General features: G+C 39.5%; 1 protein-coding gene across 1 annotated transcript in view; it reads left to right on the forward strand.

The window, feature by feature from the left end:
- The window catches only part of ercc5 (excision repair cross-complementation group 5), a 149,214-nt gene that overhangs the window by 11,426 nt on the left and 122,459 nt on the right, over positions 1-15,329 (forward strand). The window contains exons 2-3 of the mRNA XM_067986704.1: positions 584-1,214; positions 11,112-11,241. Coding sequence (XP_067842805.1) covers positions 719-1,214; positions 11,112-11,241 — 626 coding nt within the window. The 5' untranslated portion in view covers positions 584-718. The remainder of the gene's footprint in view (positions 1-583; positions 1,215-11,111; positions 11,242-15,329) is intronic.

Raw genomic sequence — 15,329 nt, forward strand, 5'->3', positions numbered from 1 at the left:
AGTTATGCTAAACCAGGTGGGAAAGGCCCTTTTTTGCAGATTAGTTATTGCAAACTGGAAGCACTGCAGTACTTTGTTATTTCAACAAAATAATTTGGGATGGATGTAATTCTAAAGATTTCTGATACTGATTATCCAGGCTAAGATCTATTTTTTTAATTTGACTCTGACATGATTTCAGACCAACAGTCTGGACCTATGAAAATTTATTACATTTCTACTGTTCCTTCCAGCACAATCGAATGGGAATAAATAATTGCTCAATCTCCAAAGGGTTGTTGTCATAATTTCCAGTTTGGGTAATTCAGACATAAAATCATCGAAATTCCACGTGTCTCAAACATTGCCATCGTTTTCTGTTGATTTGGACAGTATGCAACTAGGCTTATAGTCGTGAAATCTTAGAATGCTATGTACATTATTTTTAAAGTAAATGAATGAATGGTAGAAACCTACATGTTCAGGTTAAAAATGTTTCTGCTATAGGTATAACTATGAATCTATGCTGAAAAATACTGTATTTTGTTATTCACTTTCATTTTATTTTTAAATTAATTCTTGTCCATTATATTTTCTTCTTTAGATTCCAATGGTGTCGCAGCATGAGTGCCTTGAGATGAAATGCATGAATTGTAAAAACGAACAACTGGTTTATTACTGTTCTTTAAGGAAGGCCACTTCAGTCTACCAAAGACCATACTCCTACTAGCACCATTCAATGCCCAACTCTATAGAAAATCAACCACCAAAGCCAACTGGAAACATAAAGAGTATCAATGTTATTGATGAGCTTGCTGCTGGTGACCCACCAGGAACTTCTAATTCAAATCTGTTCTCCTGTTATGGTACTCCATCATTCAGTCTAAGTTCAAGTGCAACAGGACATGGGCCTTGGATGTTTCCTGTGGTCCGGGCTCGGGAAGTGTTTTACAACATCTGTTCAGATTATGGTTTACTAAACAAGGCCACCATTATTGCCAGTACACCTTCTACTTCCAGTGACCCGACTCCTGTGCAAGGTGGAACTTCTTCAATAGATGGCCCGGCACATAATTCTAGTTATGTAGACATTCAGGTTGATCCTCCAGATGTAACCCATAGAGGTAATGCAGAAATGGGTGCTATGTCTGTCAGCCATGGGAAACAGCTGCTTGCCTGGGAGATAGATACATCAGATTTTAATATAGTAACATCTAAATTGAAAAGTAGAACAGGTGAGAAAATCCCACAAAAAAAATAAATAAATAACTTACTCTGAAGAGATGAATTCTTAACCAATGATAGCACACTACATTGCAGCCATTTCTGAGTTTGAAAGATTTTTTTTTGAATTCCTTTCTCATGAATTGAAGAATATCTAACCCGTTACCTCTATGCAGTATTCTTTTTATTTTAATGTTATTGTTGATGTCATTTAATGATACGTCATGTATAATAATTTCCATATAAGGAACTTTTGTTTTTATTATGCCTAAGTTACACACCAGTTTTGGGGGAGATTTGTGTTTATGGTTCATTCCATCTGACCATAATTGCTAACTTGTCAACTTAATTTGAAAAGGAAGAGCTGAGGGAAACATTCTATATTTCACACAGCCCTTAGAACTTTTATCACATTTTGTCCAAATTCAAATCATCTCCTGACCAGTTTTTAAAAATATATTTGAAAATTCAATTGCTGGATATCTTGGTAACTTGAAATTGGTTTTCCTTTCACTATATTCAATTTCTAAGTAGCAGAGGTGAAATGATTCCTTTAATTGTGAACTATTATTCCTTTCCTCAAACCACTTTGTACTGATTTATTCAAGCCATCTGAATGCCATAGTATCTCTTTCACACTATAAATTATGAACTGATAAAGTGGTCTTTTATTTCCTTTGTAAAACCACCCCCCCCCCCCCCCACCATGATCTCGTTTTCATTTAAGTAATTAAACTTATTATGGGGATTCACATACGCAAGTCCTCGGATTACATTTTATTTTTAGAAACAAAGAAGTCATGGCAACTCAACCTGAATAATTGAACAGCATATAAGCTGGTGAGGACTATTTCATGATATTTAATTAGGGAGAGGAGTGATCTTCTAAAAGGCATGACTTTAGTTCCCCTCTAACTACTACTATTGAAATTCCAGTGATACTGTTGACTAAGATGAGGCACAAAAAAGGCCAGATTGTTAATGTGGGTTTAACTGAACTGTAATTTATGAATTGTGTATACTGTAGTACATTGTACAGCACAAAAACAGGCCATTTGGCCCAACAGGTCCATGCCGGTGTTTATGCTCCACACGTGCCTCCCCCTCCCTACTTCCTCTAACCCTATCAGCAGATCCTTCTATTCCTTTCTCCCTCATGTGTTTACCTAGCTTCCCCTTATATGTGTCTATGCCAGTCGCCTCAACTACTCCTTGTGGTAGCGAGTTCCACATTCTAACTACTCTCTGGATCAAGAAGTTGCTCCTGCATTCCCAATTGGATTTATTAGTGACTATCTTATATTTATGGCCTCAATTTCAGGTCTCCACCCCACCCCCCCACCAAGTGGAAACATCTTCTCTATGTCTACCCTGTCAAACCCTTTCATAATTTTAAAGACCTCTATCAGATCACCCCTAAGTCTTCTCTTTTATAGAGAAAAGAGCTCTAGCCTGTTCAATCTTTCTTGATATCCTAGCAAATCTTTTTTGCACCTTCTCCAGTGCCTCTATAACCTTTTTATAATATGGAGACCAGAACTGTTCACAGTATTCCAAGTGTGGTCTAACCAAGGTTCTTTACAAGTTTAGTATAACTTCTCTGCTATTCAATTCTATCCCTCTAGAAATGAACCCTCATGCTTAGTTTAATTTTTTATGGCCTTATTAAACTGCATCGCTATTTTTAGTGATTTGTGTATCTGTACCCCCAGATCCCTCTGCTCCCCTACCCCATATTTTCCAAGGAATGTGTGGCCTTCTTATTGTTCCTACCAAAACGTACCAATTCACGTTTATCTATATTGAAATCCATTTGCCAATTACGTGCCCATACTGCAACTTTATTAATGTCTTCCTGTATTTTGTCGCAGTCCTCCTCAGCATTAACTATACCACCGAATTTGGTGTCGTCTGAAAATTTTGAAATTGTACTTCCGATTCCCGAGCCCAAATCGTTTATGTAAATGGTGAGCACCAGTGGTCCCAGCACCGATCGTTGTGGAACACCACTTCCCACCTATTGCCAGTCTGAGTAACTACCTTTAACCTCTGCTCTCTGTTTTCTGTTTTGTAGCCAGCTTGCTATCCATTCTGCTACCTGTCCCCTGGGATCCAAGGGAATGGCAAATTGGATCCAAATTGGCTCAGTGGCAGGAAGCAAAGATTAATGGTTTTCGGGTGTTTTTGCGTCTGGAAGGCTGTTTCCAGTGGGGTGCCGCAGGGCTCGGTACTAGCTCCTTTGCTTTTTGTCGTATACGTTAACGATTTGGACTTAAACATAGAGGGCATGATTAAGAAATTTGCGGATGACACAAAGATAGGCCGTGTGGTTGATAGGAGGAAAGCTGTAGACTGCAGGAAGATATCAATGGACTGGTCAGATGGGCAGAAAAGTGGCAAATGGAGTTCAATCTGGAGAAGTGAGGTAATGCATTTGGGGAGAGCGAACAACGCAAGGGAATACACAATAAATGGGAGGATACTGAGAGGTGTAGAGGAATTGAGGGACCTTGGAGTGCATGTCCACAGATCCCTGAAGGTCGCAGGACAGGTAGATAAGGTGGTTAAGAAGGCATATGGAATACTTTCCTTTATTAGCCAAGGCATAGAATATAAAAGCAGGGATGTTATGCTGGAACTGTATAAAACACTAGTTAGGCCACAGCTTGAGTACTGCGCACAGTTCTGGTCACCACATTACAGGAAGGATGTGATTGCACTAGAGAGGATGCAGAGGAGATTTATGAGGATGTTGCCAGGTCTGGAGAATTTTAGCTATGATGACAGATTGGATAGGCTGGGGTTGTTTTCTTTGGAACAGAGGAGGCTAACGGGAGATTTAATTGAGGTGTACAAAATTATGAGGGGCCTAGATGGAATGGACAGGAAGGACCTATTTCCCTTAGCGGAGGGGTCAATAACCAGGGGGCATAGATTTAAAGTGATTGGTAGAAGGGTTAGAGCAGAAATGAGGAAATGCCTTTATATCTTTTTTGATCACTTTTTCTAATGTCATACCCACCATGTTAGTCTCCCTGGTAAATACTGAGGCAAAGTAATTATTTAATATTTCTGCCATTTTGCTGTCATTACCTATAAGTTTATTGTGTGTATTTAGTAGTTCTATCCCTATCATGATTTTTCTTTTGTTATTTGTGTCTGTAGAATATTGTTTATTTTTATGTTCCTTGATAATTTAATTTCGTAGTTTCTCTTTACCTTCCTAATATTTTTTTGCTTCTTTCCTAACCTTTTCATATTCCCTTTTGCCATCCTCATTTGTTGTCTACGTACTTAGTATATGCCTTTTTCTTTAGTTTCAACTTTGCTCTTATTTCTTTATTCGTCCATGGTGTGTCGTTACTGGCTAGTTTATTCTTGCTTTTTAGTGTTATATATTTCTCCTGGACCCTCTTGATCACCGTTCTAAATGTTTCCCACCACTGTTCTATTTCTTTGTTCGTCAGTAAATTTTTCCAGTTTATTTTCCCTAGTTCCATTCTCATCCCCTTTAAAATCAGCTTTTTTCCAATTTATTACTTTATTTTATTATGTTGTGATTGCTATTGCTTAGATGTTCCCCAACACTTACTTCCCTTATCTGCTCTGGTTGATTTCCCATTACTAGATCCAGCAGTGCTTTCTCTCTTGTTGGGCTTTTTACATACTGGGTAAGAAAGGAGTCCTGCACACATTGTAAAAACTCCATTCCCTGCACCCCATTACCTACCTCTTCTTGCCAGTTTATTTGAGGGTAATTAAAATCTCCCATGATTATTATTCTATGTCCTTTACTCATTTCGCATATTTGCTTACATATTTCTTGCTCCACCTCCTTTCCTCTAATATTAACATTTATCAATGCTAGAATGCAAGATATTCTGAAAACATCCACAGCTGATTAGATTCCAATATAAATGCAAGTTCTTTCTTCTTTCTTTCCTAAATTGATTTTTCTTAAAAATGCATTTAAATGATCAATTTTAGGTGTTAAATATACATCAAAAGAACTAGACATTTGCCATTTCAACTGCCACAGCACATTTATGTTACAAATAACTGCCACAATTCAAGCTCTCACCAGATACTTTTCTTATGCTCAATACAAAAGTTAGCTCTGTACGAACCTAAGCAAGACCTAATGCGCCAGGTAATCTCAGGTAGCGAATGCTGAGTGAACAATAAACCTATTTTATTATCTCTGGATCTATATGTGGGATTTTCACTACGTACCCAATAGTCTAGCTACCGAAGAGAACTGTTGCACATGGAACCATACTCTCTGCGAGGAGTCAGCTTAAAGTATATGGAAATTATTATGACTAAAATAGCATCCAAATAAGATTGTACTGATGTATGTCCGGTGTGTTTTTAAAAAATAAAAGTACAATGGGACTGAGCATTGGAAGTTCAACATGCTTTAATGCTGATAGTGTGATTTCATAGCCACAATTTTCTAGCCACTGAGGTATCACGGTACAAATGAAGGCCTGGTGATTTTCCCACCGGCCAGAGGAGAATTTGGAAAAAATCATTCCACGTTGTTCTTGTGCATCTTTTAGCTACCAGTCACAAAATGATATTGCCAAGGGGCTGCTTAACAAGCTCCAAAACTCATCTTACTAAAGGCCACTCTGTAAAATGAATGGTGCAAAGGGTGACATGTACAGAGCTGTGATATGAAGTGATCCAGTATGCGAAGTGTGTAAAATCTACTTTTATGATTGGAAGCACAAGAAGTGCCAGACTTTGGCTCCATATCAACTTGGAGGTTGTTAGTGACAGTGAAATGGAGAGTAAGTCATTTCTGGTAACTGACGAGACTAATAGGAAATTTGTTCCCATTCTTACCACTCATGGTATCTTACGTAGAAATATTCCTGCTGGTTAGAGCCCACCTGTGGTGTTTGTCAAGTAATGGCACAGAGCTATTACCAAAGTGAAATTGAGTATTTGCAGTATAGGTTAGCTAACAGTAATGTTTCAGAGGTGGGAAGATTCATAAACTGGAAGAGTAAAGCTTGAGCATTAATCAGCATCATCCAAATACTGAGATTTATTACAGCCTTGTAATACAGTCCAGAATGTGCTCCATAAGTAGAAACTTAGCAACTTCTTTTTTTGGAGGGGTGGAGGAGAGGTTGAGGGTGTTGTGCCATGGATAGTTGACTTTCACTTGTCATATGATTAGGTTAAAAGTAATACCAGAATTTATTTCATTGTGACTGATACAGAGGAATACCATAGCTTCTATAAATTTGTTCTCAAAGAATATAAAATATCCAAATGTACGGATTACAAATAGTTTCCATCCTGCTGCAGCTTGTAGTACAGTGGCATTCCTATTTTCACAGCTGCAACAATGATTTACATTTATGTAACACTTTTCATGCAGAGAACGACGTTGGTGCTTTACAAGAGGTGGACAGTGAGCAAGAGGGAAGAATAGATTAAGGGAAACGAAGACATGATCAAAGAGAAGAGTTTTAAGGAAGCTTTTAAAAGCAGGTGGCGATGCAGTGGAATTTTGGGAGTTCCAGTGAACGGAAGATACGGGGAGCGGGCAGGAAATTGGACATGAATTTAGATTTGAGGTTAGGATCAGATCAGCCATGATCTTATTAAATGGTGGAGCAGGCTCGAAGGGCCGATTGGCCTACTCCTGCTCCTATTTCTTATGTTCTTATACCAACTATGTTAAGGCATTATATAAATGCAAGTTGTTGTTGAAAGAATGGTGCTAATGGAGTGGAGTATTGTTAATTTCCAGCAATCAGATCATTTTAAATGGTTGGGATAAATATCCTTATGCAACTGGCAACCTGAAAATGGATGTATGAGAGATGCAGATTTAATGTTAATGTTCTTTGTTCCAATATATCTTCAAATGGTTTTGAATGATCTATATCTGAGGCTGACTTCTCCTAGACGACAGGCTGTCAGGAGTATGCAGCTGCATATTCTGTAGTCCTGTTTCACCATGTAGAAGTGAGCGCCTCTGTTCCAAGGATTAATATTATGTCGATGGTTAGTTGAGAGAATGGCATTGTTTTAATACTTTGACAAAAATAGTGTAGTTTGTAACAACTGTAAATATGCTGTTAATGCTGAATACTATTCATTTACCTGTTTAAATGTTACCTTTTTCTGTTGGTTTATAGCATGTCCTCCGAAGTCGAGGCGCTTACGTAGCGGCATGTGATATATTACAATATGCCGGAATATAAAGGCAAGGGCCTTCTGTTGGCCCCCTAAGACTCCCTATATTTACCTAGATATTGGGCAGGTAAAGGCACATCCTGGTTCATACAGAACATGGTATTTGCTTATAGGTTCAGTGTCACTGATCACTCCTAAGACGAATATCTAGCATGAAAACCAAAAAAAGTAACAACAATATCTGCAATGACATTTCCTATGTGTGTTCTATTGTCAAATTACTTTCTTTACCATATGCATTTCTTTTTCCATTATTGAAATAACCACTGAATAGTCCTCTAATGCTGTACTGCTGCATAGTGCTTGTTAGAAATTTATGTAGATTTTTTTCAGATGCATGAAAGAAAAGATGCAAGGTGTCTTGATGGTGCTGTCAGTTAGTGCATTATTTACTTCTGTTATAGGTCAGCCCAGATTAATGTGATGAAAATCTTTGTTTCTTTGCTGTAAGGATCCTAAATAAAATTAGTTTTAGTCCATTTAAGAGCAGCTTTTAGTGATATGGGCCCACTTCATAAAACTATCCAGAATTCAACATTAATTAGCTTTAAATTCATGATCTTCCTAAGGCCAAGATAAAAGGATGGCTGGTGTGTGAAATAGAAATGTCACAGCTGTGCAGTAGGGATGTTGATCTGAAATGAGAGTTATAGTATGCTGTTAGAACAGTATAGACACGTTTTACTCTGGACCTTAACCCGTGCTATTACTGAACTTGCTCCCTTTCCTGCTATTCATTAGAATGAATTAACACTGCTAGGGACTATGACATTACCGTTATTGCTTTTTATTCCATATAATAATGTATAAAAGAGATCTGAACATAGGCCATTTCTTGGTTATATGGTTTTAATTTCAGGAAGCTTATTCTAGCTCTTGAAATAAGTTAATTATTGCTTTAGTGTAGTTATTATAGTTGTCATGTGTAGAACTAATAATAGATTAAATTTAAACTGCATTAGTCTTAAACTGCAAATCTTCAAATTAGTGGCCTTTGACTAGCTGTCTAAGCTATGTGGAGCCTGTAAACAAGTATAGGTGGCATGTCTTTTGGCAGCAGTGTTCCACTTCACAAGATGAGAACAGACATTCTATATCTTGCCCATTCCTATTGGTACAATGTGGAGGTAAATTGTCATGTAGGAATAAATCTTACATTATTGGAGAATACTGATATATGTTTTTCCTTGTATGTTTCTGATTTTTCTCCAAATGGTAGCTTTGTTAAACTGATCAGTAACATTGTTTAGCCATTTCTGTTTCTCGGGAAAACAAATTGTGTAACCATTATCATGGGTTTTCTAAGTACTTCCACTATTGGGATATGCAGTATGCCAGAATGTTTTGATTGCTAAGAGCTACTTGGTTGTTATTACCATGATTTGCCACACCTGATACAGGGTGGTTAGAAACCTATGCAATATCAATATATTCTTCTGTTGTATGCATACAGTACTTCAATATGATTTTTTCAAATTCATTACAGTAGTGGCATTTCTATAATCTACCAATTCATTGGTTGAAGTACTTGTGAGTTTCAAAAATATTTGCTTTGAAGTTACAGCAACTTTACTGAGAGACAAATTAAAAGCCAGACTGTGTTTCTGGGTTGGGTGGGGAAAGAGAAAGAAACTCCCATTATTTGACTGGTGACTAGACATGAAGGTAATTTTACCTGTATTTTCTTAATTAAAAGCATGGAAATATCCTCCTGAGAAAGAATGCCTTTTCCGTCCAGTGGGAGTTGTTGAATAGATGTGTTGTATAGAATGTACTTCAGATGCACAAAAGAAAAATAATCCCAGCTGCTGTGATGCAAACTAAATAGAACTGAAGTGAGAAAGATTGGCCCTCCAATAATGTTTTTTTCTTTAATTTCTCAGAAGAATTAAAGGCATGAAAATTGGGGGAAAAGGTGCCCTTTTCTCCACAAAAGTGTTATGTAGTCTACATTTCATGTGACCGGCACGAAGCTGTGGGAAATTTCTTTGTAGCTCTGCAGAATTTAATGTATACGCTATTAAAACTAGTGGATGAAGTCTGAGGAAACCCAGCAACTGTATCAATTGTTTGTGACTACATTAGGTTTGGCTAGTCCCTTAAGAGTGCTGAATATAGTAATGGTTAAAACAAAATATTATAATTATATAATTATAATTTCAGTCCAAAACACCTTTCATTGCAGTCAATTTCCTATCGCACTGCCTAGCAAACCCTTCAGTGTACACGTACTTTGCCTCACCATGACTCGTATTATGACACCCTTTAGGAATGTCTGAGCAAGTAGCGAATGTTTCTCATTTCCAGCATGGTCCGTGAATGACGTTTGTAAGCCTCAATATCACAATATAATTGAAATTTCCAGCAGTGTTGCTACGAAGTACATGTGCAACAGTATGAAGGTAATGGAACAATGTTTAAGTGAAATTGCAGCTTTCCATTGTTAGCAGCTGAACCTGAAAAAAGAAATCACAGAACTAAAGCAATATAATTTCAACCCCAATATTAAAGTAGATTTCTTCACATTTACAATTGCTCCCACTTGGGCTGTCTAGACTTTTTTCACTCTCAAACTAAACCTAATTCTAGTTTGCAGCCTTGTCAGTCAGCAGTAACTATTAATTAAACTTTCGTGTGCTTTGTATTAGAAGGGCTTTATGGGTCTTGATAGTGCTGTTTTTGAATAATAGTCTTTATCTTTCCATCAGTAGGTATTTGATCTTTTCTCTGTGCTGTCCATGTGCTACTTTTCCTATTCTCTTTTCAATCTTGCAAGCTGCCTCGTGCTTTCTCACATGTAGAATGCATGAACTTTGTTGATTTGTAGAGACCGTTGCAATGAGATTTGAAAGAAATCAAGGCTAATCAATAGAGGGAAATGAGGGAGCAGATGCAATGGTTATATCGTCTGTTGAAGCATTAATGCGTGATTCCATGAAGTGGTAGAAAGTGGATTTGCACCACTGACTTCCCAGGCTTGCGCATGTTGGGCTGTGGGGAAATACTGCATGTCATCTGCCTACTCTCTGGGCTATGATTGGCTTGCCACCTGGGAAACTAGGGGGAAAGAGATATAAAATAAAGAGTAATGTCCTAAAATTAAAAAAAGTCAACGCAATTGTCAAGCAAGTGGAAAAATCAACCGTTACACGCATCATTTAGAAATATCCTAATTCTGTTTTGTATCACAACTACAGAGCAGAGCTTTTCAAAACAAGTACCATCTGGTTTGAGTTTTAATTAGTTCTGTGGAAACTTTAATTTAGATGTTTTTTTGTAACCCTTGCCTGCTATTTACCGTATATTCCATTCCATTTAGCCAAGCATTACTTTCTTTCGCACACAAAAAACTCCTGATGGCTATATTATATCAGCAATATTAATCAACTGAATACAAATGCCATGTAAGGTTAGAAGTGACTTATCAGCTCACTTACAATTGTACGGTTTAATTGTTCTAAAAGATCAAATTGTAAGATAAGTAATTTTTTAAAAATTAGTATCTGGTTTATTTGCCCTTGCTTTGATCCTATGCATGTTTTTGTCTTGCTTCCCATTACAATCCCTGCTCAGTCTGCTGTTAAATACACAGCTGGCTAAAGCTTTGAAGACTTGGGTGGTCTAAGCTCATATAAATCCATTGGGTTGAAATATATTACAGCCATGAAAAAGAGCTTTTTTATTTGCAGGTTGCTTCAAGAAACAAAACACAAAAAAGATGAAACCATTGGAGAAACACAACAAAAAACCCAATGATTCCTCTCCATATACAATTCTGGAAGAAATGAAACAGCGCAAGGTTTTGGATCTTCGGAGGTGGTCAGTATTTCTATCCATTTTAATGAACCCGTAGTAATCATAAATTAAATTGTAACTGAGGCATTGCATGCTTGGGTAATAATGAAATGTAAAGCTTATCTGTATACACACAACTTATATTTACCCAATGTTCTTGTAAAAAAAAATTAAGCTGACGAAATGGCAACGAAAAACTGCTCCTTTCCAATTTTACAATAGTTTGTAGTAATATCTTCTGTATTGGCTCTTTAAAACTGCAGTAGTAATGTACACCAAAAAAGTAATCAGTTTTAGGAAATATTCTATGGCCCTGTGTGCTGTAGTTTCTAATTTTCATCCCAAGACATTAGAAGAATACCATTTTTGTTGACCTTGGTTTAAAAGAAAGTAATTACAGAGTATTTACAGGGTAAGGGTATTGTATTTGTGGAAATTCAGTTTGTACACTTGTGACTATTATGATCTTAGAATAGTGCAATCTACAGTGATGCCTATCTCTGCAGGTATAATTTACACTCTGAGATTTTTGTTACAGATACAGAGAAAGAAATTGCATTTATATAGTGCCTTATTGCATCCTCAGGCTGTGTTAAAGTGCTTCACAGACAATTAATTACTTTTTTGAAGTGTAGTTAATGTTATGTAGGCAAATGCAGCAGCCACTTTGTGCACAAGGTCTCACAAATAGCAAATAAGGTTAAGGACCGTTAATCTGTATTTGGTAGTGTTAGTGGAGGGAGCAATGTTGGTAAGAGCACTGCGAGGATTTCCTGCTCTTCGAACAGTGCCGTTGGATCTTTTATGTCTACTTTAACAGGCAGGCAGGGTATTAATTAAATGTCTAATCTAAAAGATGGCCCATTCATTAATGTAGCACTTCCTCACTACTACACTGAAGTGTCAGCCTAGGTTATGTGCTCAAGTTCCGGAGTGGGGCTTGAACCCACAACTTTCTGACTCTGGTGAGAGTGTGCCAAACTGACACAGTCATCTGACGTAAAGGGGAATTTTTAATGTAACTTTTTTTCTTTACTTTGTTTTTCTACAGATTTGTTCTCTTCCATCTTTTAGTACTATTTTCATAATTTATAGATCGCAGGCAAAGCTTAGATTTTAATGCTGCTTCCTGTCACTGCAGCAGTGTTTTGATATAGATTTTTAGGGGGATCCCTAATACAGGAGTACAACATAGCAAATACTTATTACAGTACAGTGAAGACTGAAGCAAAAAGGTTGGTTCAATAACCACAGATTAACTGGAAAGTAAACATGCGTCAAGAATCATCCTGGGCTACATCATCTTAGTCTATCTGCTTCACAGTTTAGCAACTAATGCGTCCCATGAATGTGATTTTTTAAAAAACGACCTAATTTTTAAAAAGTTTTCTTGCTTCCTTCAACCTCAGGACCATGTGTAACACTACCATAGTTTTCTCACCACTTCATCTTGGCCCCTCCCACCCCCAGTGCAAGGCATCCCAGATTTTAGATCCTTCGGTTCACTGGGCACTTAACTTCTCGGGTTTTACTCACTTCAGCCCTAGTCGTGATGATGGGTGGGCCTGGATAAAGGCAGAAGGACGTGAGCCAACACTTGTAACAATTAACAGGGGTACGGTAGCATAGTGGTTATGTTACTGGACTAGTAATCCAGAGGCCTGGACTAAAATCCGGAGTCATGAGTTCAAATCCCACCACGGCAGCTGGTGAATTTAAGTTCAATTAATTAAATTCAATTAATTAAATAAAAATCTGGAATTAAAATACTAGTATCAGTAATGGTGGCCATGAAACTACCGGATTGTCGTAAAAACCCATCTGGTTCACTAATGTCCTTTAGGGAAGGAAACCTGCCGTCCTCACCCGGTCTGGCCTATATGTGACTCCAGACCCACAGCAATGTGGTTGTTTCTTAATTGCCCTCTGAAATGGCCTAGCAAGCCACTCAGTTGTAAAATCTCGCTACGAAAAGTCATAATAAGAATAAAACCGGACGGACCACCCGGCATCGGACCAGTAGGCACCGGACACGACAACGGCAAACCAAGCCCAGTCGACCCTGCAAGGTCCTCCTTACTAACATCTGGGGACTTGTGCCAAAATTGGGAGAGCTGTCCCACAGACGAGTCAAGCAACAGCCTGACATAGCCATTCTCACAGAATCATACCTTTCAGCCAACATCCCAGAGTCTTCTATCACCATCCCTGGGTATGTCCTGTCCCACTGGCAGGACAGACCCACCAGAGGTGGCGGTACAGTGATATACAGTCAGGAGGGAGTGGCCCTGGGAGTCCTCAACATTGACTCTGGACCCCATGAAATCTCATGGCGTCAGGTCAAACATGGGCAAGGAAACCTCCTGCTGATTACCACCTACCGTCCTCCCTCAGCTGATGAATCAGTCCTCCTCCATGTTGAGCACCACTTGGAGGAAGCACCGAGGGTAGCAAGGGCACAAAACGTACTCTGGGTGGGGGACTTCAATGTCCATCACCAAGAATGGCTCGGTAGCACCACTACTGACCGAGCTGGCCAAGTCCTGAAGGACATAACTGCCAGACTGGGCCTGCGGCAGGTGGTGAGCGAACCAACATGAGGGAAAAACATACTTGACCTCGTCCTCACCAATCTACCTGTCGCAAATCTGTCCATGACAGGATTGGTAGGAGTGACTACCGCACAGTCCTCGTGGAGATGAAGTCCTGTCTTCACGCTGAGGACACCATCCAACGTGTTGTGTGGCACTACCACCGTGCTAAATGGGATAGATTCAGAACAGATCTAGCAGCTCAAAACTGGGCATCCATGAGACGCTGTGGGCCGCCATCAGCAGCAGCAGAATTGTATTCCAGCACAATCTGTAACCTCATGGCCCGGCATATTCCTCACTCTACCATTACCAACAAGTCAGGAGATCAACCCTGGTTCAATGAGGAGTGTGGAAGAGCATGCCAGGAGCAGCACCAGGCGCACCTAAAAATGAGGTGCCAACCTGGTGAAGCTACAACTCAGGACTACATGCATGCTAAACAGCAGAAGCAACATGCTATAGACAGAGCTAAGCGATTCCACAACCAACAGATCAGATCAAAGCTCTGCAGTCCTGCCACATCCAGTCGTGAATGGTGGTGGACAATTAAACAACTAACGGGAGGAGGTGGCTCTGCAAACATCACCATCCTCAATGATGGCAGAGTCCAGCACGTGAGTGCAAAAGACAAGGCTGAAGCATTTGCAACCATCTTCAGCCAGAAGTGCAGAGTGGATGATCCATCTCGGCCTCCTCCCGATATGCCCACCATCACAGAAGCCAGTCTTCAGCCAATTTGATTCACTCCACGTGATAACAAGAAATGGCTGAGTGCACTGGATACAGCAAAGGCTATGGGCCCCGACAACATCCCGGCTGTAGTGCTGAAGACTTGTGCTCCAGAACTAGCTGCGCCTCTAGCCAAGCTGTTCCAGTACAGCTACAACACTGGCATCTACCCGACAATGTGGAAAATTGCCCAGGTATGTCCTGTCCACAAAGCAGGACAAATCCAATCCGGCCAATTACCGCCCCATCGGTCTACTCTCAATCATCAGCAAAGTGATGGAAGGTGTCGTCAACAGTGCTATCAAGCGGCACTTACTCACCAATAACCTGCTCACCGATGCTCAGTTTGGGTTCCGCCAGGACCACTCGGCTCCAGACCTCATTACAGCCTTGGTTCAAACAAGGACAAAAGAGCTGAATTCCAGAGGTGAGGTGAGAGTGACTGCCCTTGACATCAAGGCAGCATTTGACTGAGTGTGGCACCAAGGAGCCCTAGTAAAATTGAAGTCAATGGGAATCGGGGAAAACTCTCCAGTGGCTGGAGTCATACCTAGCGCAAAGGAAGATGGTAGTGGTTGTTGGAGGCCAATCATCTCAGCACCAGGACATCACTGCAGGAGTTCCTCAAGGCAGTGTCCTAGGCCCAACCATCTTCAGCTGCTTCATCAATGACCTTCCCTCCATCATAAGGTCAGAAATGGAGATGTTCGCTGATGATTGCACAGTGTTCAGTTCCATTCGCAACCCCTCAAATAATGAAGCAGTCCGAGCCCGCATGCAGCAGGACCT

This window comes from Heptranchias perlo, chromosome 6 (assembly GCF_035084215.1).
Source record: "Heptranchias perlo isolate sHepPer1 chromosome 6, sHepPer1.hap1, whole genome shotgun sequence".
In the NCBI taxonomy this organism is placed as follows: domain Eukaryota; kingdom Metazoa; phylum Chordata; class Chondrichthyes; order Hexanchiformes; family Hexanchidae; genus Heptranchias; species Heptranchias perlo.